Source organism: Penicillium hordei, assembly GCF_028827395.1.
Source record: "Penicillium hordei strain IBT 12815 chromosome Unknown utg000001l_segment0_segment0, whole genome shotgun sequence".
Lineage (NCBI taxonomy): Eukaryota > Fungi > Ascomycota > Eurotiomycetes > Eurotiales > Aspergillaceae > Penicillium > Penicillium hordei.
This window is the reverse complement of record NW_026623142.1, coordinates 8048667-8070908: the sequence shown is the minus strand read 5'-3', so window position 1 is coordinate 8070908 and position 22242 is coordinate 8048667. Positions and strand designations below refer to the sequence as shown.

At 49.6% G+C, this 22242-nt stretch overlaps 12 protein-coding genes across 12 annotated transcripts; 4 read left to right on the top strand and 8 right to left on the bottom strand.

The window, feature by feature from the left end:
* Window positions 1-7: 7 nt before the first annotated feature.
* N7537_003072 (acetate uptake transporter family protein) lies at window positions 8-976 on the bottom strand (the record flags this gene model as incomplete). Its single annotated transcript, XM_056894130.1, has 3 exons — window positions 8-331; window positions 398-572; window positions 642-976. The coding sequence occupies 3 exons, from the start codon at window positions 974-976 to the stop codon at window positions 8-10; spliced, it is 834 nt and encodes a 277-aa protein (XP_056759125.1).
* An 824-nt stretch (window positions 977-1800) lies between these two features.
* On the bottom strand, window positions 1801-3009 carry N7537_003071 (uncharacterized protein; the record flags this gene model as incomplete). The annotated part of the gene is made up of 3 exons (XM_056894129.1): window positions 1801-2663; window positions 2737-2889; window positions 2943-3009. 3 exons carry the CDS (start codon window positions 3007-3009, stop codon window positions 1801-1803), a joined length of 1083 nt encoding a protein of 360 aa, XP_056759124.1.
* A 223-nt stretch (window positions 3010-3232) lies between these two features.
* On the bottom strand, window positions 3233-5275 carry N7537_003070 (uncharacterized protein; the record flags this gene model as incomplete). The annotated part of the gene is made up of 5 exons (XM_056894128.1): window positions 3233-3996; window positions 4048-4473; window positions 4531-4695; window positions 4746-5008; window positions 5223-5275. 5 exons carry the CDS (start codon window positions 5273-5275, stop codon window positions 3233-3235), a joined length of 1671 nt encoding a protein of 556 aa, XP_056759123.1.
* Window positions 5276-5474: 199 nt separating this feature from the next.
* N7537_003069 (Tim10/DDP family zinc finger protein) lies at window positions 5475-5891 on the top strand (the record flags this gene model as incomplete). Its single annotated transcript, XM_056894127.1, has 2 exons — window positions 5475-5572; window positions 5714-5891. The coding sequence occupies 2 exons, from the start codon at window positions 5475-5477 to the stop codon at window positions 5889-5891; spliced, it is 276 nt and encodes a 91-aa protein (XP_056759122.1).
* Window positions 5892-6147: 256 nt separating this feature from the next.
* N7537_003068 (putative Sin3 complex subunit (Stb2)) lies at window positions 6148-8685 on the bottom strand (the record flags this gene model as incomplete). Its single annotated transcript, XM_056894126.1, has 1 exon — window positions 6148-8685. The coding sequence occupies one exon, from the start codon at window positions 8683-8685 to the stop codon at window positions 6148-6150; it is 2538 nt and encodes an 845-aa protein (XP_056759121.1).
* A 1518-nt stretch (window positions 8686-10203) lies between these two features.
* N7537_003067 (uncharacterized protein) lies at window positions 10204-10583 on the bottom strand (the record flags this gene model as incomplete). The annotated part of the gene is made up of 2 exons (XM_056894125.1): window positions 10204-10218; window positions 10269-10583. The coding sequence occupies 2 exons, from the start codon at window positions 10581-10583 to the stop codon at window positions 10204-10206; spliced, it is 330 nt and encodes a 109-aa protein (XP_056759120.1).
* Window positions 10584-11582: 999 nt separating this feature from the next.
* N7537_003066 (Frag1/DRAM/Sfk1 family protein) lies at window positions 11583-12544 on the bottom strand (the record flags this gene model as incomplete). Its single annotated transcript, XM_056894124.1, has 5 exons — window positions 11583-11722; window positions 11784-11989; window positions 12047-12289; window positions 12355-12436; window positions 12493-12544. 5 exons carry the CDS (start codon window positions 12542-12544, stop codon window positions 11583-11585), a joined length of 723 nt encoding a protein of 240 aa, XP_056759119.1.
* Window positions 12545-15100: 2556 nt separating this feature from the next.
* Window positions 15101-16512, top strand: N7537_003065 (ubiquitin-protein ligase RMD5; the record flags this gene model as incomplete). Its single annotated transcript, XM_056894123.1, has 4 exons — window positions 15101-15221; window positions 15288-15415; window positions 15471-16235; window positions 16294-16512. 4 exons carry the CDS (start codon window positions 15101-15103, stop codon window positions 16510-16512), a joined length of 1233 nt encoding a protein of 410 aa, XP_056759118.1.
* A 763-nt stretch (window positions 16513-17275) lies between these two features.
* On the top strand, window positions 17276-18489 carry N7537_003064 (BTB/POZ domain-containing protein; the record flags this gene model as incomplete). The annotated part of the gene is made up of 4 exons (XM_056894122.1): window positions 17276-17499; window positions 17606-18007; window positions 18103-18376; window positions 18436-18489. 4 exons carry the CDS (start codon window positions 17276-17278, stop codon window positions 18487-18489), a joined length of 954 nt encoding a protein of 317 aa, XP_056759117.1.
* Window positions 18490-18726: 237 nt separating this feature from the next.
* N7537_003063 (uncharacterized protein) lies at window positions 18727-18970 on the bottom strand (the record flags this gene model as incomplete). The annotated part of the gene is made up of 2 exons (XM_056894121.1): window positions 18727-18872; window positions 18919-18970. The coding sequence occupies 2 exons, from the start codon at window positions 18968-18970 to the stop codon at window positions 18727-18729; spliced, it is 198 nt and encodes a 65-aa protein (XP_056759116.1).
* Window positions 18971-19022: 52 nt separating this feature from the next.
* Window positions 19023-20650, bottom strand: csn12 (the record flags this gene model as incomplete). The annotated part of the gene is made up of 6 exons (XM_056894120.1): window positions 19023-19109; window positions 19163-19583; window positions 19631-19692; window positions 19751-19903; window positions 19958-20030; window positions 20082-20650. The coding sequence occupies 6 exons, from the start codon at window positions 20648-20650 to the stop codon at window positions 19023-19025; spliced, it is 1365 nt and encodes a 454-aa protein (XP_056759115.1).
* Window positions 20651-20815: 165 nt separating this feature from the next.
* Window positions 20816-22053, top strand: N7537_003061 (60S ribosomal eL20 domain-containing protein; the record flags this gene model as incomplete). Its single annotated transcript, XM_056894119.1, has 5 exons — window positions 20816-20824; window positions 20906-21005; window positions 21416-21600; window positions 21658-21834; window positions 21895-22053. The coding sequence occupies 5 exons, from the start codon at window positions 20816-20818 to the stop codon at window positions 22051-22053; spliced, it is 630 nt and encodes a 209-aa protein (XP_056759114.1).
* Between the last annotated feature and the right edge of the window lie 189 nt (window positions 22054-22242).

Here is a 22242-nt window from a genome sequence, read left to right as displayed (position 1 = left end):
ACACGCCTTAGACCTCGCTCTGTCCAGCAGAGTTCCGTCTAGCAGACCTCTTCTTCTCAGACCAAGGGAAATGAACAACAGGAGGCAAAAAGAAGCTATTACTGTTGTCCGCAATACCAGCAAAGGCATTATACCAAGCCAAGAAAGCACCAAGCAGAGCAAAGAGCCCACCGGCCTTTATCAACTTTTCATTTGGCGCTCCATTCACATTGAAAAGGTATCCAAGGGCGAGCAAGAGAATGGCAACGTCGACAAACAAAAAGAGGGAGAAGAACGCGACGGTGGATTTGAGGGTGAGCATCGTGATAAGCGTAGTGAAGATGAACCAGCCCTAAAGAAAAACAAGTTAGCTTTTCCCCCCTTCTTTTCGTTCTACGCGGAATAAGGAACAGCATACAAAAAGATATAGGGCAAACGAATTGTAAAACATAGCAGGAGACCCATGATCCGCTTCTTCAAGAGCCCCCATAATATTAAACCCACCAGGGATGAACGTAATAGCCAATGAAATCCAGAAGCCACCGTAAGATGAGAGCACAGTCGCACCGAAGGTATTTCCAATAGCCATTTCCCTAATTTCGTTAACAAAAACCCCATCTATACTTCTCCTTCCCCTTCCACGATCTGTCTGGGCAACATACCACATGCCAGCCAAGAGCTGCACCAAGCCACCATAAGCCAATGCAGGCCCGACGATGATATTAGGCGTGGTGATACCCCTAACACTCATATTGAGACATCCCAACACGAAGGTAGTAAGTGCAAATGCGCAGAGGCCTAGTGGTGCGGGATTGGCGAGCTTGCGGTCTTTGGGGACGCGGTAGAGACCTGGTTGGAGATCACCACCGAAGGCAGGGTAGCGGCTTGAGGCTGTGTTGACGTGGGCTAGGGGGCCGAAGTGGCCTGTTTCGTAGTCTTCATTTGAGGAGGAGGAGTTGTTTGTGTCTTTGACACTGATGCCTTCTTCGTGGGACATTGTGAATGGAGGGTATGACGTAGATGTAAAGGTATAGAAGAGGAGGGAAAGGGGGGTATGGTTCAAGAGAAGGGAGTATAGCCAGGAAAATAGTGCAGTAGTTCTGGATCAGTCTGGCAAGAAGGAATTGAATCGAATTGCGAGTTTTTCTGCTTTATATACTGCTCACACAGTCGTGGGCACCATGACACCACCACCTAGGCACCGTGGCCATCATGACCATGAAACCATAATTCCTGGGGAAGATCAACGATAGTGCTGGGGAGGGGCCAACCCAAAAACAAGTCTCAGAAAGGTGAGAACAATGTTGGCATTGTTAGCATCAGTACTCGGTAGTGGGGACAGTATACAGTTCCGTCCGTCCGTAGATGCTCACGGAGTGATAGATTGAGTGAAGATCAACACGCAGATCTCATTCCACACTTAAAACTATGGGGAAATGCGGAGATCTCCTGGGGTAGATCTTGGATCTGCTTCTAACAGGGTTAACCAGGGTTAAATAAGGGGGCTGTGTGGGGTTTCGGTCCACGCTTCGGCATCTTGGGCACTGGGATTATAGTGCAATTACTTGGCTGCAGGACTTGGAAACTCTATGAATGCCGAGATTCATGTGCCGACATGGGCATTGGGTTTTGAAGTGCGTCACTCATTTCTCTGGATTCATCCGAGTTGAATTCGCCCCCCGGGGAAATCTCTCCAGGCTTCTGGTTGGCCATCCTATCCCAGTCACTAAAGACCAAAAAGAAAGAAAAAAAGAAACCCCCCCCCCAAGGATTTGAATTAACCTCATTCCAATCAAAACTCATACTACAAACACAAAATACTCAATAATTCTTCTGCACAACACCCCTTGCAAACTCCGCAAAACTCAATCCAGGCTGAACCTCCTCCGCAAGATTCGGCTGCGTAAACACAGCAAGAGTATTCCTCGCAATCTTCTGCCCAGGACTAGCCTTAGCCCCCTTGACAAAATGCGGCACGGCCATAAATTTGCCGCGCGTGATCAGCTGCAAGGCCTCACCAGTCTGGAAAGCGAGACAATCTTTAGGAATATTGACTTTAACGATTTCATCAGTGCGCGAGCGGATATACAGTCCAGCCGAAGGGTCGGGGGAACGGGGGAGTTCAGGGAGAGGGCCAGACGCAGACCCCGACGATGGATCGAGAGTTGGAGGGGAAGTCGCTTCGTCGAGGAACATGGCCGATGTCAAACCGGTCAGACAGCCGTGGTCGAGGTGCGTGGCGCACCAGTCGTCGTCACTGGCCTCAGCCTCAGACTCGTCTTCCTGATTGCCGGGGAAATAATGTAATAGTCGCGCTTTGGTTGTCAGGCTAGTTGTCACGACGTGGTGCAGGTATCCAGGCTTGTAGCCTTCGATGTTGGCTTCTGCATACCGGTCACATGCCTTGGCGACCAGAGCCGCGGTATCAATGATCAACCCACATAGTGACTCCACGCTGCCCCTGAATTCGGGTAATTTGGTTGGTGAAGGCCAGATATTTGGTGCGGTATACTGGGGTAGATCTGGGAAATCGTCTGCGGGGGCGCTGTCTAGAGATGCATCCTGGTAGAAGGCACAGTTCACGTAGTACGAGCCCTTTAGCGTGTCGAAATGGCCTGATTTCAGGGTTTCTTTACCGCAGGACCAGCCGACCAGGTATTTGGATTCTGGGCTAGTGAGAGAGTCTACATGGAGGTTAGTCTGATTTTGCTACCGGTTGGAGTCTGGTGGGGGTATCTCTGGGGTTTGGAGACTTACCCAGTTCAGGTTCAGGAAGAGCCGCCAGATACGAGGCATTGGAGAGAACCTTTGTGCGCAGGTCGCTGAAAGTCGAGGGTAGGTCTTTGACGACGATGATGCCCAGTGAAGACGGTCCAAAGGCTTCGGTTAGAGTGTCGAAAGACACAGTTCCTGCATCGCTTAGCATCTACACTTTTTCTTTTTCTTCTAAGCCCTCAACTTACCATCTACAAGTTCCTGCAGACTGACAGTAACGGCTTCAGCCACTGTAGCCACCGTGTTGGTCTCCATGATGTTGTAGAAATCAAAATCAACTTCCCCGCTTCCAAGAGTTTATCGGTTTAGCCTATCTTTAACGATATCAAAGGTTACTCGCCTATTTGTACTAAATTTGACACGATGTTACTTGACGCAGGGATATAAATAACATATCCAATAGAAGTCGAGAAATTCATATGGTCCCATTCTTATGTAGTATATCGTACAAGCCACCAGATTTATAGTACAAAAATCCTCACTCGCTACTCGACTGTCCATGCCGTCTAGTTACAGCCCTTAGATTACCAAACGGCAACACATCGGTAATTCGCTTAGCCCCCGTGAACAGCATACAGAGACGATCAACGCCACAACCCCATCCACCAGTAGAAGGCAACCCCCACTCCAGGGCTTCGAGGTAGCTCTCGTCTACTTCGCCGGGTTCACCAGCAGCCTTGCAGAACCGTAGCTGGTCCTCGAATTTACGACGTTGCTCGAACGGCGAGTTCTCCTCCTCGTATGTATTCACCACTTCTTTGGTTTCGATGAAGAGTTCGCCGCGCGCGGCGACGCGCTGCTTCGTCGTTGGGTGGATGAAGGATTTGGAGAGTGGTGAGAGGCATTCGGGTGGGTTGATGATAAAGGTTGGGTCTATGCATTGCGATTCGACATAGATACTACATAGCTCGTCGAGGAGGCGGGGGAGGGTAGGGTTTGTTGGGAGTGGGAGGGAGAGTTCGGTGAAGATAGCGCGGACTTTATCTAGGGCATCGGAGGATTCGAGATTAGGCAGTTTGTGGCCGGTGGCCTCTTCGATACCGATGAGGAAGTCGATGCGGCGGAATGGTGCCGTGAAGTTGGCTGTTGTGGGATTGAGAGTACCTGTTTTGTTTAAGGCGCGGATGTGGGCTGCCATGCCCGAGAGGAGGTCTTCGGTCATGGTCATTAGGTTCTCGAGGTTGGCGTATGCGTGGTAGAATTCACAGGTGGTGAATTCTGCGTTGTGGGTTTTATCCAGGCCTATATTTCATCAGCTTTGCTAGACAGGTTATTTTATTTATTTCAACATACCTTCATTGCGGAACGAAGGTCCAATTTCGAAAATCTTGTCGAATCCGCCAACCACCAAGCGCTTGAGCCATAGCTCCGGTGCGATTCTCAACGACAGCTGGCGGTCTGGGAACTCAGTGGCGGAGGTATAGAACGGACGAGCAATTGCGCCGCCTGCCGCAGCCCCGACGATCGGTGTGCTAACCTCCATAAAGGACCGGTCGATAAAGAACTGGCGTAGATATTGTATGAGAGCCGCGCGGGCTCGAATGATATCGGCCGTCGCGGGGTTCGCTAGGAACTGGACATGGCGAGGGTATGGAGAGGTCTCGTGCTCGGTATCGTGAACGGGGACATCATGCAGACACGGCGCGAGCAGCTGCGGCAGCTCACTCACATCGATGGTGAGCTCGCCTCGTCCAGTGCGGTGCGGTCTACCGGTTACAGCTAGAACAGCATTTAGCGGGCGACATTCGAGTCAAGCCGGACGGAAACGAGACATACAGAAAGCGTCACCGCGACGCAGAAGACGATAGAACTTCTTGAAATCCTCGGGAGAGACACTGTCCAGACGACGCTTGTTGCACATCACCTGGACCTTATGACCGTCTTGCACGATATCGAAGAAGATCAATTTGCTTCCGGCGAGTCTATAGGTACGGATTCTTCCTACTATTCTAAGTACATGGGCATTGTAAAGGCCAGAAAACAGAACCTACCAGAGACGACGACTGTGTCTTCTACTGAATCATTGTCCGCGAGCTCGGCGTAGCGAGAGCGAAACTCGGCACAGCTCACGGTGCGTGTGTCCACCGCTAGGCGAGGGTATGGGTCTGCGCAGGCATCTTTGATCTGCTGTATGCGGTCCTGCAAGGCCTTCCCTGGTGATGCTGTAGAGCTATTCTTCCGAATTGGTTGCTTGGTTAGTCGTGATGTAAATGGACTCTGAATGCGTGATTGTCTAGCGAGTCGCAGTCCTGCACTGAAGATTTTGGGTTAGCAATGTTCGAGAAAATTGACACAATTGATCCAAAATTAAGCAATAAGCTTTTGTCAGATAAAATCCAGTACGTTCAGTGCCCAAAAGGACATCACTGTAGCGGTTCTAATGCGGGGATAAATCATCATATAAGGGGGTCATGGGGGATGGTGGGAAATGAGAGAGTAAAACAGTAAAAAGTAAATGCAAATCTTACCTGTTTTGCAGGCCAAAGCCAGATAAAGCCCATCTAGGGCGAATTGAAAGCATAGCAAATGCCAATGGCTCTCACATTGTTGAGAGAAGAAGAAGGAGAAGAAGAAGAAAAAAAAGAAGCGGCAGAACCGAGTTTTTCCACGCGGGTGGCCCAAGCTTCTCCGACCTCCCGTGCTCCGAATACGTTGGACTCTTTGGTGCTCTACTCCACATATCTACTCATTACCATCTACATTCCATCTATTCGTACATCATGTCTTTCCTCTTCGGCGGTGCCCCCAAGATGTCCTCGGCAGAGAAGATTGCTGCTGCCGAGACAGAAGTCGAGATGATCTCAGACATGTTCAACCGGTATGTTGGAAGACCTACAGCATATCCAAGCGCTGTATCTCGATTCAGAAACCAGCAAGGCTGCAGAAACCCCATTCCAATGCATCTTCGAACTATCTATATCCCGAAAACATTCTAACTTGTTCCCGTCGCGAATCATAGCTTGACCGAGTCTTGCACCAAGAAGTGTATCCCCGCCGATTACCGCGAAGGTGACCTCAACAAGGGCGAGTCCGTCTGTCTCGACCGCTGCGTGTCCAAGTTCTTCGACGTCAACATCAAGGTCAGCGAGAAGATGCAGGGCGAGGCCAATGCCAACAAGGGTGGCATGGGCTTCTAAACGGGTTGACAACGAAATTTCTTGGGAAGGAGCTCTGGTAGCCTTGAAGCTAGAGAGCTCGGTGGTCTTTGTTTCTATGTAAGGCTATTTGACTGGTTCGGCCTACTGGAATTGGAGCCTGTTTTGAATGATGGTTCACTTTTATACCATCGCAAATGGGAGGCACGATCGCCGGTCTATCTCTGGCTATGTACAATATGGTGGATAAGGGTAAAACAGAGAATGAAAAAAAGAAAATATGATACAAGTATGGCTGTTAGGTCGAGAACCCCATGGATCGCGCTATCCATGCGGTCCAGGAAAGATCGTGCTGTTCCTCGCCTTTGAGCAGGGCTTTGATTCTCATCTCGACATTTACAATGTGACGGTCGAAGTCGCTCAGGCCGGCTTCCACGTCCTCAACTTTAGACTCGAGAACGTGTAGTTCGTAATCCAGTTTGGCGCCCAGCAACTCGACGCGTTTCACGCCATCGGTGAGGTGGTGACTTTCATCTATGAGGATGTCACTGGATCGTTCGCGCAGTCTCTGGTAGTCGGTGAAGCGTTCCAGGTAGATTGAGTTGAGCTGTTCGTGTCGGTCATATAGGAGTTGATTAAGACCGTCCACAGAATCCACTTGTCGCTCAACCCAAGGCACAGTATGCTGGTTCAGCTCTTGAATCCGCGAGCTGAAGATGCGCCCTTCTGAGGCAAGCATGTCTTCTTGAACTATGGCCTCCTCTAGGTTATCAGTTTCTTTGACGGTTGGTTTCCCGCCTAGCGGCTCCCATTTGAATATCACTTCTTCAACTGTGCTGAACGACAGGTGTCGTGCGCAGAAGTTATCTCGCCGTTCAATCTCGCTTTCAAGGCTTTTGAATTCTTCGAAACTTTGCGACCGCCGCAGGGCCATGACAGCCATCCCGCTCATCGAACTCTCACGGTCACGTTCGCGGTCTGTTGATGCTGCCGTCGACCGAGACATGACGCGTTCCATATCGGAATCCTCTTCAATGATTGGAGGCTGCTGTGAAATGGGCCAGTCTTGAGCTTGCGGTTCTGGCTCATCTTCTGGTACAGGTTCGATATGGATTTCAGGAGCTTTTCTCCCGGAGTCGCGAATTGACGACAGCTGCGGCTTGCCTTCCTCCTCGTTAAGCTTTTCGATGTCGCCTGATATCATTCTTTCTGACCGGAACCCAGAGTCAGTCCGGTTTTTTGTTGACGCTTTTGTTGACGGTGACTCGTTGTCACTGTCGATGGACGGACGGTATGCAATATCGTGTGCTAAATCGGGGCCGTCTCGTGAGGGATGATGGTGATGGCGAAGGCCCTGCAGTCCGACTGCATCTTTGAAACGTCCTAGCCCTGCTCGCGCATCTGAAACTCGTCCGCTGACGCCCTTTTTTCGATGATCCTTTTCTTCAACAGTCGGTTCTGGCATTTTCCAAGAGTGATCCGGCCCCGAGTTTACTCGCTCGACATGCATATCCTCTGTCGAATGCTTCTTGCGACTAGTCCAGACATAACCGCCTTGTTCATCGGTGGTAAACATCATATCCGATCCAGTCCCGCGAGCGAACCCGTCTTCGACACCACTTTTGCGCGGTTTACCCAACCACAGCCACTTTGCTCTCTCGCCATTGCAGCACTGTACGAAGGTGTCAAGATCCAGTGTTTCGATATCGGCAATGCCACCTTTGTCACGCCCGCGGACCATACCCATAACCATCTCACCACCTTGTCCACTAAGCTCTGCCATGGTTGACTTCACTGCATCGGTCCAGCCTTCTGCATTGGCAGCCTTGGCCGTCACGCGGTGTAACCGGTCCAATGTGAGTCGGTCCAGCCTTCGCGATCGCTTCATCTTTTGAGATTTTTGGAATCCACCGATTCCTCTTTTTAGGTTGGGAAAGTCGAATGCGTCTTTCCCCACAGGGGCGCCATAGGCGTGCAGTCGATTACGAGCTCCGAGCAACGTGCCCAGCAACGCAGCCACGCTGGTGGGTCCCAGACTGCTGTCGCTTGGTTCAATGTTGTACAGGTCTGTCCCGATATCTGTCCACCAGTCGCTAACAGCCGCCTCAGTCACATCACAAAGTAGCCCGTCCACATATTCCGGGGCTAGCTTGTCAAACACCATCAAGGCAATCTGGCACTGTCTGACCAATTCCATGACTGCATTGTATAAAGGAACTCTCTCGCTCGTTCGGTACAGCTGGTGAAACTTGGCTTCGGTCGCCGCTGAAGGAGATTGAAGCTTCAATCCCGCGCGGCCTGCGCACCCAAGTCTCTTTAAGTCTTCATTCACAATAAAGTCCTCCCGGTGTTTCTTTATATCGCCATCGGGTATTGGAATTAGACTCAGGGCAGAAGGGAATGAGGCCAGATCCGTAACCATGACCGTCCCTAATGGTGATTCCTTCTTTCTGGCGTGGCATTGCTTCATGGCGTCAAAATACATCCGTAAGCGAGGTGACCATGTAGCCTCATTGGTCGGAACACTCAATACTCCCACAATCACTGTATGCGAAGGGTCACCGGTATAGGTCGAGATGATGAATGTCGGATGCACGCGAGAGCAGGCCCATTGCTCAACGGCATAAATTTCATAGCCTTCTAGTGTTACACGTCGCTGGAGCACATCGGTCGAGGGGTCTTCTTCGAGGTATCGGAGGGCAACCGCATCTGTGAACACAAGTCGCTGGTGGCCTCGCGGTGGGGGACGCTCAGATCCAGTTGCGGAGGAGGCAGCCTCCGATGGCATTGAATCGGCGCGATCCACCGGAGGGACACTCGGGGCGTTGGCCTGCATGGCGACTAGTCTCCTGTCCAGGCTTCTTTGCTAAGGGGAGCAAAAAGGGAAATAGCACCGATCATTCAACCCTAAACCAGGTCACCTCTCCTAAGCTCAAGATGCGAAGGGAGTACCGGCCTTCCTTCAGTCCTCCTGCACTCTTGGTCACGTAGAAACAATTGTGACATATCCAGGCAACAGGTTTTGAGGCATAGTATGAGCCTAAAGTCAAAGGAGACAGGCAAACGTAATTCGGGCGAACGCCTTGAAAACCGTAAAACCCCCCGAAGGTGCAAAAGTGGCGACGTCATTCCGTACCTTACGGCGGACAGATCATGTGACCGTTGTTGTCTGGTCGGTCCCGCCAACGTAAAATAGGCGGTCCAATCAAATGGGGTTCTGTATCGGCTCTCCTTACGATTTATAGTTAGTTAGGTCTGTCTCTGTTAGTAAGAGAGTATATAGTAAACGTGCTTGGTTTCAAGCTCACTACATTTAAATACACACATGATGCTCTCACATATTGACGATTCTGGTGGCAGCATTATAGCTGGTCAAACAGCGACAGTCTTTTCCCCCAAACAAGCTGTCTATTCAAACATTTGATGTGCTGGACATTGGGTGCTTAAGTCTCCCCTTATATGAAGACGAAACATCCCAGCTCTCCGTGTGGCTCATGAAAGCGTTCGGGCCATTGTCAATTTCTTCAACAATATTATTGATCGTATTCAGAATGTGTGATGCATTCAATCGGGTGTCCCGCTTGCTCTCCCATCATCTTTGATTCGCATAAAGCTGTCGATCTGGTGTAGAGATTGGGAATCAATATGGAGTAATGTCGACTCGAAGGCATTGGGGCTAATCTGCATCTTACTCTCAAGTGTCAGCTGAAGTGCAAGCACAGTTCCAGTATCTCGCTTCTTATTTGATTTTGTCGCAGACGGGTCCACAGAAAGACCTCCCGAGGAAGGATTCCTGCTAACATCGTTCGTCACATCTCTATCAAGTCCCCCGAGCGTGAGCGGTAGATTGGATTTTGTTACTGGTGGTTACCAGCAACAACAGGAGACATCACCAGCTCATCTCACCTTATTTTATGCCACTTGTGACCGTACAAGATATAGTATCTCTTCAAGGTATAATTGTTAATGGAATTGACTGCTGGTTGCTTATGAGCAGAGGTCCACCTTGCTAATTCTTGCCCAGTCCGCTCTAGAAGATCAGACAGTTTGAGAAAGACCACATGATGATAGTCGGCATTCACAAATTGCGACATGTCTCTGCTAAATTCCCAAGAAAGGAAAAGCTCAGTATTCTTCTAAGTACTATTTGAAACTTCATGCTAACTCCTCTAGATCAACTACGGCATCAAGGAAGAGACGATTTTCGAAAGCCATCACCAAAATGCTCGACCAGCGAGATGGCAGACATGATTCACATTTATAAAACTATGCCATGTTATGAGTCTAGCAATTCAAAACATTTCCTGCAAAAGCTCAAGGATATCAACCTCCAATCGCATCCACACTAGACAATTTAACGTCCACCGTGCTATAGAAACGTCAGTAAAAGTCTCATGACAATGAGCGAGCTATACATACGCCTCCCTGAGGACCACCGGGTCCGCCGTGGCCGCCATGGCCGCCGTGTCCACCCTGCTGTCCGCCAAAGCCTCCAGGACCACCCTGAGGTCCTCCGAAGCCACCAGGGCCACCCTGCTGCTGTCGCTGGAATTCACCCTGGGGCCCTCCGAATCCAGGACCGCCATTGTGTTGGGGACCACCCTGCTGTCCCTGGAATCCGCCCTGGGGTCCACCGGGACCTTGCTGGTGACCGTTCTGGTGGCCGCCCTCGTGGTTCTTGTGCTCGTCGTGCTTATCGTGGTGGTGGTGGTGGTGGTGGCTGAAGAGACCCATGATGGATGATTTGTATGAGGAAGTGGGAAGGTAATGGATTGATGAACGATGAGATTGAGAGGGTATTTGAGTGTGAGTATAATTCTGAGAAGAAAAGGATGCAGGGGTTCCAAGCTGCCTTTATAAGCACTGAGTGGCGTCACGAACCAGGAAGCTACACTAGTGCTCAGATACTAGGGGCTGAACCCAGTCTTGGATCGGGATGATGGCATCACTTACGACTCCCACTGTGGAGTGGCAGGAGCCCATGATTGGGACAAGCTACTTCCGCCACTTGCTACTAGCATCGATCGATGAAGACGTAACCAAACACTACTTTGTAGATCGATTGGCATTTCTGAGATCTGTTGATTGATTCCTTCGGTACAATACGTATTTGGTTCAGGTAGAGCTTTTCTTTGAACTCGATTTTTCAGCCCTTCAGTGTCAATTCCAATATAAACAGCCAAGCTTTGCAATGCAATATTAGCATCTGCAGATTATCTTGGCGCCCACGAATTGGGCGTGGATTGCTGCTCGGTCTTCCGCCGCGAGGCTTGGCGTTAAAAGCTATACGTCGGTGCGTACGTATGCCTCCCCACAGCTCCAGCCCTATCCACCATCTTACTGCCGAGATTCTACTGCTAATGATTCATGGGTTTTGAGAGTGCCAAGGCCGTCCTCGGAGTTAACTACCCTTGTTTTTAGGTCGAGTATCGGTTGTAAGGGTGGTAACTGGTAAGTGGAACTAGGGTTTGGACAGGTTATTTCCGCTGGTCTATCTGATATCGAATAAATTAATCCCAAAGGGAAAGAATGAGCGGGTGTTGCTATTTTTTGGGAAGCCAATTGGGTCTACTTTGACATAGGAATTGCCACAAGGAAGGAAGGAAGTCTTGGTATTCGTTTCACGATCACGGAAATATATATATATGTACATTTTAAAAAAAGGCCGCGAACTGAACCAACGCTATAAGTTACAGCCAGGCGCCTATAACAAAGAATCAATCAAGCCACAGGCTAAGGCAGCAAGCCCGTGCCTATGCCCGTGCTCATCTCGAGTTGTTGATAACCCTTTGGATTGTGGAGATTCCTTTGTGCGGACGGCATGAGATCGACGATCAAAGAAAGAATATACCCAGTGAAGACAAAGGCGATGACTGTGGAGCAAATTAGTACAATGTAGGGCAGTGGAGGGGTGGAGACGATATATCTACTCACCCCATTCAAGAGTAGCTGCCGTGTTGTTCTGTTGGTAGTGGGTATGCTCGGTGATGCGGAAGACGATAATGAGGGCAAGCTCAACAACGATGAACGAAGATTTGATAACGAAACTTGTCATGAGCATAGGCTCCCGCAGAGCATGTGCAATTCCGAGGTAGATATAATCCAAGCACATCAAGGCTGCGCTCAGTAGGAACCCCACACTGAAACCGTTAGGACATTGTAACGCAGACGTATATCGGTCTTGGCAAGGGTCATACATAAAGATCGTCACGCAGACATCGTGCACGAAATGGTGGGCGATATTATCGAGGACAGAGAGCATGATCAAGCCGCTGCTCCCGACGACTGTGAAAAAGAATGAACCGTGCGTGCACGCTTTGCTGATATATGATTTGTTTTGAACATGTTTGTAGAAAGAGAGGTTTAAAAGGAGGACTGTCATAATAGATCCGATCATGAACAGTGGCTTTAATTCCTGGGCTCCGATATCTGAAATGAATCTATTCAAAAACCGTTAAGAATCTTGGCATGATTATGGGGATGGACAAAGACGGCAATTGCTCACGGGATATTCTGACCAGGCTTCATCAAGCCATATCTCGGTTCACCGATCATAGTCCAATGTCCTAGCATAGCAAGTAGCATTGCTAAATGCAGTGTTAGATCATTGCCCCATGCGACCGTGGATAATTGGAGACCTCACCTAGCCAGGTGGACGCGGCTATGGCCGGAAAGACCCAGGATGGGGGTGACATTTTGGGGGTGTGCGGATAGCTAGGGAGTGTGTTTTGGAGCAGCAGTCATAGTCTTGTTATAGCGATAGTATCAAAGAGCGTGGGCTGGTGAAGTTGGATACCAGCCACATCGCTTTACTCGAGCAGTTGACAAAGAAAGAAAGTGATCCTTACGTTGGGAGTCAGGCAGCGAGAGATTGTGCCTGTCGATCCCTTCTCTCTTGCCCCTATGACGATAGTCAGTTATGGTATGTGGGTCTATTAAGGAATTGGCAACCCCTTGATGGTTGTTTCGGATAAAAAGCCCATGTTTCGTATCCGTATATGAAAGATAGTGCGTATTCGTACGTCGAAAGACAGAAGCGGGTTTACAAAATTAGCACAAAGACCCATGTAGGGAGTATTGATATTGCTTTCTTCAAACTCGGCAGGTAGATAATGAACTTGACACGTTTTGGCTGATGCCTGACTGTTGATCCACCAATCTCCATAAAACATTGAATTGAGAAACTGGTTAGATATATATCACTCAGTATCATTGGTGGGGGGCGGGGCTGGGGATATATTCGATGTCTGAAAAGCGAAGGAGAATGTTCATCGTGCGGAGGACGATACCCCAGACGTGGAGATGGAAGTAATTCTCTCATGCATCAACAAAGGTTGTATTCTCATTGTACCTATCAGCTGTATGGAGTAGTGTATCAGAGTTGCATCAAGCGACCAATATTTATTCCTTGGCAAGGCTCGAGGAAACTGGGGTCTGAAACGCAAATCCCATGACTATTTCGCAGGTCTCGAATCTAGGTGTAAGAACAGAACAGCTGCCTCTCCCCTGACTGCGACCGTACCTGCAGCATGATTTCAGGTACTCCATGCCGATGTTGAAGGCCAATAGGCGAGGAGTATCTATCACTTCGATATCGGGTATATCATAGGGGGATATGCGAGGGCACAGACGTCGGTAGGAGATGGAATCCAGGATCGTCCCACGAGTTCGATGATCATCAAGAGGTGTCTGCTGTTTGGACCTGCTGCGACCTGCTGCGACCGCACAAAACTTCACGGTCCGGAGAAGAGACAGACAGGATGGCTTTGTTGGTCGGTGGGAATGCAGTTAGTAGAGGAATTATAGTGACACGTCAGTAACTGTAGTGCCATCAGAGGAGCTCCATTGAAATGAAGGAGTGAGGCTTTTGATAGCGTGGTATTCGACTACTATGTATGTTGTATGGACCGGCCTGGAGTTGCCAAATAGTGAAGGTAAGTGACGCGATCAAGGGGGTTATGTTACCCTGAGACATTCTCTAGCTCAGACCTCAGGTATATTGCATCAGTGGGGCACAGTGCTGAGACTCACGGCAATATGAACTTTTTTGTGAGAATCATGTGGATACGGTGAGGTTCCAAAGACTGATAAGGCAGTTCAGGACAACCTTGGACGCTGGCAGTAAAGAGTGCCAAGGGAAGGAATGATCACGAAAATACCGACCGGACATGGACATTGATGAGGAAAGGGACACTGGGGCGGCAACAACGTGGGTGGTAAATTTAGTGGTACGAGACCGGGGAAGATGGAGGAATCATAACACGAAGACGCGCGGGACAACGCGCGAGACACGCTTCATTTTGGGAAAAACTCTTCACAGGGGATCGATCTAGGCAGACATCTAAAAGGTAATCTCTTCTCTAAGCGCCACCAACATGGGTAACAAGTAGTGAAAAGACTCAAGATACTTGAGGGTGACGGAAGTCTCCCATCGAAGAATCAAATTCAACTCGAGGACTGCAAAGAGTCAAGGAGTTGAGGCAAGATGTTTTCAAAAATTCCCAAGTGTGCGATTAGGCTCACTTGAAGTAGTCAATTTGGTAGTTTTCAACTAGCAAAAACACGATCTCGGATGTCTCCTCACTGATACGTGTAAAACCCGTGCACCAGGATGAAGAAGAAAAGAAAAAGAAGAGGAAGATCCGGGGGGGAGGACCAGCTATTTATATTCCTCCCCTGGGATCCCGGATTAACAATACTCCGGCCATCCCGTGTTGTGGCGGGAAAACACTATCCCGGATGTGAGAAGTTATTCCGAGTTCTGTAAGGGGTTATTCCGAGTTATTCCGAGTACTGGGTGGTAAAACGTCCAGTGTGAACAGATTTAGAAGGCGGTATATGGGATAAACAGAACAAGGAGAACGAGAACAGCTATGGTTCCGATGCAAGAAGAAATGTATTCACTTAAATCTACCTATTAAAGAAAGACGAGCCCTCATCTACCATGTACTAGGCCTAATGCTCCATAATCACCTACCAATCACTTTCCGGATGGAGGGGTGAATCACGTGGAAGATCACCCGGAACAGCTTGTCTTTCTGTTTCATTTCGACTGGTTTCGTCTGGGTATTATCTTCGTTATAGCTGCATCTATTTGAAGGAAAGATTCCTATTGCCTCAATATATTGTATGGTTTATTCATTTTGGAAGGCGCCGAGATAAAAGAGCTCTTATCTGAAAGTTCTCCACATGGCGAGACTGGGTAACCTCGCCAGTCACCTCCGAGCCCCGTCAACCGAACCCCATCTGCAATGGAAGTAGTGCAGAAAGAACACAGCCGACTCATCAAGAGGACCGAAGGTTCTCAGGGCATCAAGAATGTTGAGTCTGCTATTGATTCACTGCAGTCTGCCCGTGATGCCATCGTTGCTGGTCAGTAACTTATGAACGTGGACCTGCTAGGTTCTGAACTGACGACACCGGTTTCTCCCCAAATAGATCCATCTTCTGCCTCTGCAGTTCTAGCCACACTTCAGAACTCGGTCAAATCTTCCTTTGACTCTATCAATGACAGCTTGAAAGAGACTCACAGTGGGCTCAACAAGTACACCAAATCTCTAGATAAGGTATTGGGAATACTGGGTCATCCATGCCTTGCCACTAATCTAACATCGGGCACAGCTTTTCAAAGATCGACCACTGCCTGGAACCGACGAAGATGGCCTCTCTACACACGAAAACTTCATCAACCGCGCCATCGCCATGCATCTCCTTCGTGAAGGCCAGTTCGGCGTGGCCGCCACCTTCCTTTCCGAGATTGCCGAGCAGAAGACAATGTATCCAGTCTCCCAAAATGGACATGGACCGACCAATCCACCTGCCAGCTTGCTCGATATGGACGAAGTCCCTTCGACCGAGATCCGGAAACAATTCGCCTCAATGTACTATATCCTACAACAATTACAAGAGAACAGGAACTTACTGCCTGCAATCGAATGGTCGAGGGAAAACCGCGAGGCGCTGGACGCGCGGGGCAGCAACCTTGAATTCGAGCTTTGTCGACTACAATATGTATGGCTGTACCATGGTGGAGCAAACAGCCAGGGAACCGCAAGTGGATGGCTCGCTGCGCTTGAGTATGCGCGGCGGGAGTTCCATGTGTTCGTGCCCCGATATTTGAGAGAAGTTCAGCAACTGGTCGGAGCAATGGCGTACTCGCCCAACCTCGGCGGGTCGCCATATGCAGCTCTCTTCAACAACAGCTCGGCTTGGGATGACGTAGCTCACTTCTTCACTCGCGAGTTCTGTTCTTTGCTGGGCCTTTCGGCGGACTCGCCGCTGTACATTGCTGCTACAGCGGGCGCGATCGCTTTGCCGACGCTATTGAAGCTACAAACGATTATGAAGTCGAAGCGGACGGAGTGGACATCCGACAACGAGCTTCCGGTAAGAAAACCGCTACCCTGTGTACGAATCAATGCTAATATTTATATCATATCTTCAGGTCGAAATACCCCTTCCTCCCCAATATCTCTTCCACTCTATCTTTGTCTGTCCGGTGTCAAAGGAGCAGGCGACCGATGAGAACCCTCCTATGATGATGCCATGTGGACATGTCATTGCGCAGGAATCGTTGAAACGCTTGGGCAAGGGTAATCGGTTCAAATGCCCGTATTGTCCTAGCGAAAGCCACCCTAAGGATGCCAGGAAAGTATTCCTGTAACGTAGGTCACTTTCCTTCTCTTTCTTTTTTTTCTTTGTCTCCATATCTCCGGGTATTTTCCATTCCATGGCAAGTGACGATGGGACGGGTAACTTCGGGAACACCGGGTCTTGTCAAGGGCGTTTAGCGTCGGCGTTCAGGGGCTCTGTTGCGACATTGCAATGCAGGTTCATTCAATCAAAGTTGTACGGAGCACTGCAGTTTTATTCAAACTTGACTTTCGAACGTAACCAAGTTCAAGGGGTAAATCAACAACATCACCACTCCAAGATATTCTTGCCCAATGGACGTATCAATTCCAACAAAAACAGAAGATCAGAATTTGCCTCCGATGCGAAGCAATAATCCACCGCAATCCACATCTATTTCCCAAATAGGAAGTCGTAATTTCCCCTTGTCTCAATGGCGACCTCTGATTGGCCAAATCGAGGCCCGTGACCTCGCGCCCATTTGGCGACTCGAAAAAACCCCTTTACGCGCTCGAAACTGATTGTGACGCGTCTTTCGTCAAGCTCTACCCCTCTGCGCAGGCTAATTGGAGCTATCCAGCAGATCATCCGTATACAAACCGTCCGGCGCTGTCCTGTAATCTCCACCCAATACAATATAACGTACGATATGACTTGTCTCTGTAACAAACGGGAGCTTGCAGTCCTTTCTGTCTTTTATAAATAGCACCCCATCTGCCCCCCTGAATCCATCCACTGCTGTCTCTGTATTCTCCCCAATCCTGTCTCCTATTCAGACCCATAATATAATAGCAATGTTGTCCAAAAGAACTCCAGAGAGTCCAATTCCGGGCCGGTATCGCGCGGCAAAGGCCTCAGCTTTCACGCTGCAGTCGCGCAGGGTTCCTCGCGAGAGAACCAGAGACCGGGCACCCAAAGACAAAGAGCGAGATAGTTCGGGTTCGGGCTCTGGCTCGATTGGCAGTAAGACTCGACCAGTCGAGCAGCGTCGAAGATTCGATAAACCCCCAGATGTAACGTAAGTCCTGTCCACAACATGGATGTATCTCTATCTCTATCTGCATCCCATCATCGTCTCATCATCTATACCAATTCATAAACCCAACCACTAACCATCCCCACAGAATACCCCCAACAAGCCCGATAGTGATGCTCCGTGTGGGCCCCGAAAAGCGACTCTTCGCAGCCCACGAAGCCATCCTCCGCACATCCCCCTTCTTCGCCGCGCACTGCACAGCCCAAACACCCAACCCGAATGCGCCACGCCCTAGACTCGCCCAGCAATCCCCAAGCAAGCGCATCGACCTCCCAGATGAACAAGCTGAAGTCCTCTCCTGCGTCCTCGAGTACCTCTACAAGGGCGACTACTACCCGCGCCTGCGACACAACAGCCGGACCCAGACTTGGGAACTAGAAGACGCAGATGCGGGCGTTGGTGCTGGCACTAGTGGTGAATTGGGACAGGCGACGGCGACGGTGTTTCATCATCGGGCGCGGGGGGTGATATTGCGGGATACGGCTATTTAGTAAGTGATTATCTTGTTTTCGTTCTTCTATTCCTTTCATTTGGTTATGGATGTGATTATGAATGTGAATATGTGTTAATGTATGTCTTCTACAGCTGCGCAGCAGAAAAATACAACCTCCCCCATCTCCAGCGTATCGCACTGCGCAAGCAAGGTCTACACACTGGAATCCAGTGTAGTACGATTCTTGCGAGTGCGCGGTTCGCGTACGCCAACACGCCGGATACGGAGTCGAAACTGCGGGCGCATTACCTTGCGCTGATTGTGCGATCTAGGGGCACTTTTATGCGTAGTGGGACTATGCAGGCGGAAATGGAGCGTGGGGGGAAGTTGTTTTTTGATCTTTTTGTTGCTTTGTGTAATCATATGGTGAGTTTCTTTCCCTTGGTGTGAGTATGGGATGAGGTGCTAATTTGGGTTACGGTTAGGATGACTATACTGGTCAATCGGTTGACAGTTCGGCTGTTACGACTCACTGTTAGGGATGGTCAGGATTCCGGGTTTAGGTGGTAAGTTGTTTGGTTTTTGACTAATTGCGTGGTTTCTATTCTATATCGCTGCTGGCAGTGTTTTATAGTGTTTTATACCCGTGTACTACTATGTTTCATTATCTACAGAATGGAGAGCATATTTGAAGATTAAGTTCTCGGAACAATTATTCGTAAATTCGTAAAGATAAAATCTAATGCAGTCCAACTACCCCAGTTGATTCTCATGTATTAGGCAAGCGTGGACTGGATGACACCGACGAAGCTAGGGCTTCGATCCGAGCAATGGCCATGTATAACGTTGCTAGTGTGCAATGTGTATCGCGTGATGCCAAAATTCTTCGGCAGTGGTGTTGCCTGATCGGTATTCTGGTGTGCTGAATGATATAGCTGTATGAATGTAAGTCATAGGCGGATTCATACCTGACGGCTTTGAAGATGCTAGCAAATCACCGAGGGAGTTGTCGATGGGCATTAGACGAAAAGGGGTTCAATACGTTGCAGTGCATTGCCGCCTAAAAGCGTCTTTAAACACCTGTGCCTGGGAAAGCACTGCCTCCCTTGCTCAAAACGATGATGCCTCGATCACGTGCAATATATCCTTTCATGAGTCCCTAAAGCGACATGTCAGTAAGCACTTACGGATTGATCATACTTGTCAGCTTACCTTGTAGATGAGGTTGGAGAGTAAACACTCCACCTCATCAATATCAACGCGTGATCGACCACTTGTAGAAGTACCCACACGGAGAGCTGCCGCGAATTCATTCACATGGACACGGGTACGTCGAACCGGAGACTGACCCTCCTTGGCTTCATCGAAACCACCAGCGAGGAAAACTTTGCGGAACAGGTTGCGCAAAGCGATATCACGTCCACGTTCTAAGGGCAGGTAGATACGTCTCTTGACAAATTCTTCCTCGCCGTCAGACATAGCCTGGTCAAATCCAACCAGGTCACCCTTTCGAATGCAGTTCGACAGAGACCGGAAAAGCTTCTCGAGACGTGGGAATGGCGCAAGAAGCTCCTTGCTAGGAAGAGTGTGTGTGGTCACAAGGTGACAGGGAATAAGGTAGGTAAGAATCAATCTACCAGTGGTTAGTGGGAATATATCTATAGCTGGAGGGCTACTCACTCTCGATTCTTGATAGCGTCTCGATGGCACATCTTCCAAGCCCATGTCAGGTGTTCCTCGGCCTATGTTTCAAATAGTCAGTCGCGAGAATGGTCCAAGAAACACAGCTCTTGGTAATACCTCTGTATAATTCTCATCCAAGAAGTGAATGACTCCAACGTAATATTCGAATGTGACAATGTGGGATTTGGGGAAAACTTCGGGAGGGGGAAGATCGGCCGACGAGGCTTTAATGGCACGGAGCAAGTTTTTGGTAAGGCCGACGGAGTTGATCTAAAAGAAAGAGATTAGCCTTTCGCTGGCGACAGTGAGGTCGACATTTAGTACCTTGAAATACGTCTTGAATAGTAGATTGGTCATGTTGTAGATACCCCACTTGCGGGACTCTTCGAGGGGTGCTCTAGGTCTAGTCAGCAATGGAACAACTCAAATAATTCAATCATATCCTTACCTATCACTCAGGCACAGAGTGAACATCCGGTTAATGACCCGAGCAGCCTCCTCCAAGTTGGCGTTCTTCTCAACATCGGCTGCGATGTCATCCTGGAAGCCAAACCCAGCGGAGCCTTGGGAAGCTGCTTCGAGATCGGCATTGATCGCAAAAGTACGCAAGTACTTCCCGACTGTGTACAAGCACGGCAATGTCCAAGCCGGAATGCCGGCAGAGCCCGAGTATCCCCGGATGAGGGCATTGGCGACCTTTTTCCAGGCATTGAAGACGGTAATGACGCTAGCACCCGAAAGGCGATCTTCACACTGAAGTATTTCGCCTATAGCTTCCCAGTAAACAACAAAGATGTCAACCCAGGCAGCCTGTTCGGCCTTTGGCAATTTCAGACTTTTCCCGTGGAAGAGAGCGTAGCTGAGATCTTTGGATATGTATTCGACGTTGGAGAACCGGTAGAAGTCGCGCAGCCGATTGCGATCTTCAGGCGGTGCGATCGGGGTGAGCACTGCAGCTAGTTCCGGGCCGGACCCGTTGAGGTATGCGTTCTTGAACGCGGTCGCGAGAGAAGTCATGGTGAACTGCACTCTGGCGGAAGAGCGCGTCGGTTAGATTGATTGGCAAGTTATGGGTTGTAAAGAAGCATTCGAGGTGGGGTCAAGGTTGAGATCCGACCGGACAAAGACAAACAAGTGAGGAACGCCATACTTTTGGAGAAGACATGTGGGGAACGCGATGCAATGTGGCTGGTGAGATGTGGCGGAAGAGCAGTGGCGCAGCAATACTACCGAATGGGACTAGCGCATAACGGAATGCCTCCACTCGCTTAGGGCAAGGGCGGCAACCCTAAGCACAATTGGAACCTCACAATTCTCATTTTCCATCGACGGCACACTAACGACTCATCCACCACAGCGACAATCACAGTGAGTACCTACCATTCGATTTTTATCGGAGATTTATACTAACCTCAAACTCTTCCAGATGGGTGAGTGATTTCTATTCCCTTCCCGATACCTCAGGATTTTTTTCGAGACAACGGTGCGCGCATATGGTTGGAGGAAATTCGAGACGCAAAGACCCCGACAATATCGACATTGGGATGGCAGAAGAGGTGGACGCAATGGCAAATCGACGTCGCTTGGAATTGTTTATGAAGGAACGCACAACACCGTCCATCAGGGCTACGCATGGTTGAATCTCGAATTTTTCAACATCCACAAATCACCCTTGGTCTTCTCGAATTCTCGCCCATTTGCGTCGCGCACCGTTTAATCTCTCGAACTGAACATCTGGGCGATTGGAATATCCACTACGAACAATGGCTGACGGATTCCCAGGGCGTCTTACTGAGTACCAGGTCATCGGGCGTCACCTGCCCAACGAGGCGAACCCCACGCCCAAGCTGTACCGCATGCGCATCTTTGCGCCCAACACTGTTGTGGCCAAGTCGCGTTTCTGGTACTTCATGGCCCAGCTCCGTAAGCTCAAGAAGGCCAACGGCGAGATCGTTTCCCTGAACGTGGTATGTTGGGATTGAACATCCGAGGATATAGAATGGTGCTCATTTTCTTGTGTCTAGATCGAGGAGAAGCGCCCCCTCAAGGTCAAGAACTTCGGTATCTGGATCCGCTACGACTCGCGCTCCGGTACCCACAACATGTACAAGGAGTTCCGTGAGATGAGCCGCACCGACGCTGTTGAGGCCCTCTACCAGGACATGGCTGCCCGTCACCGCTCCCGTTTCGGTTCCATCCACGTATGTTACGCTACCCGAACCTTTCGACCATAATCATATTCTAATTGTTATTCCCTGCAGATCCTCAAGGTTGTTGAGATCGAGAACAACGACAGCATCCGCCGCCCCTACATCAAGCAGCTCCTCCAGAAGGACCTCAAGTTCCCTCTGCCCCACCGCGCCGGTGGCAAGGTCGGCAAGAAGGTCTTCGCCTACTCTCGCCCCTCTACCTTTGCTTAAATGTGATGTTCTGGGTGTTGGGTTTGGAGTGTGTGGATGAATGACTGTTTATGGCCATAGCATGCATGAAAGATGGTCGCGTGGAAACCACCGCCCCCACGGGTGAGATGGTTGGATGTCTCTAGTTCCCCGTATGGTGGCATCTTAGGTTATTTTGAAAAAAATCATCGGGTTTCTTGAATTATTCGA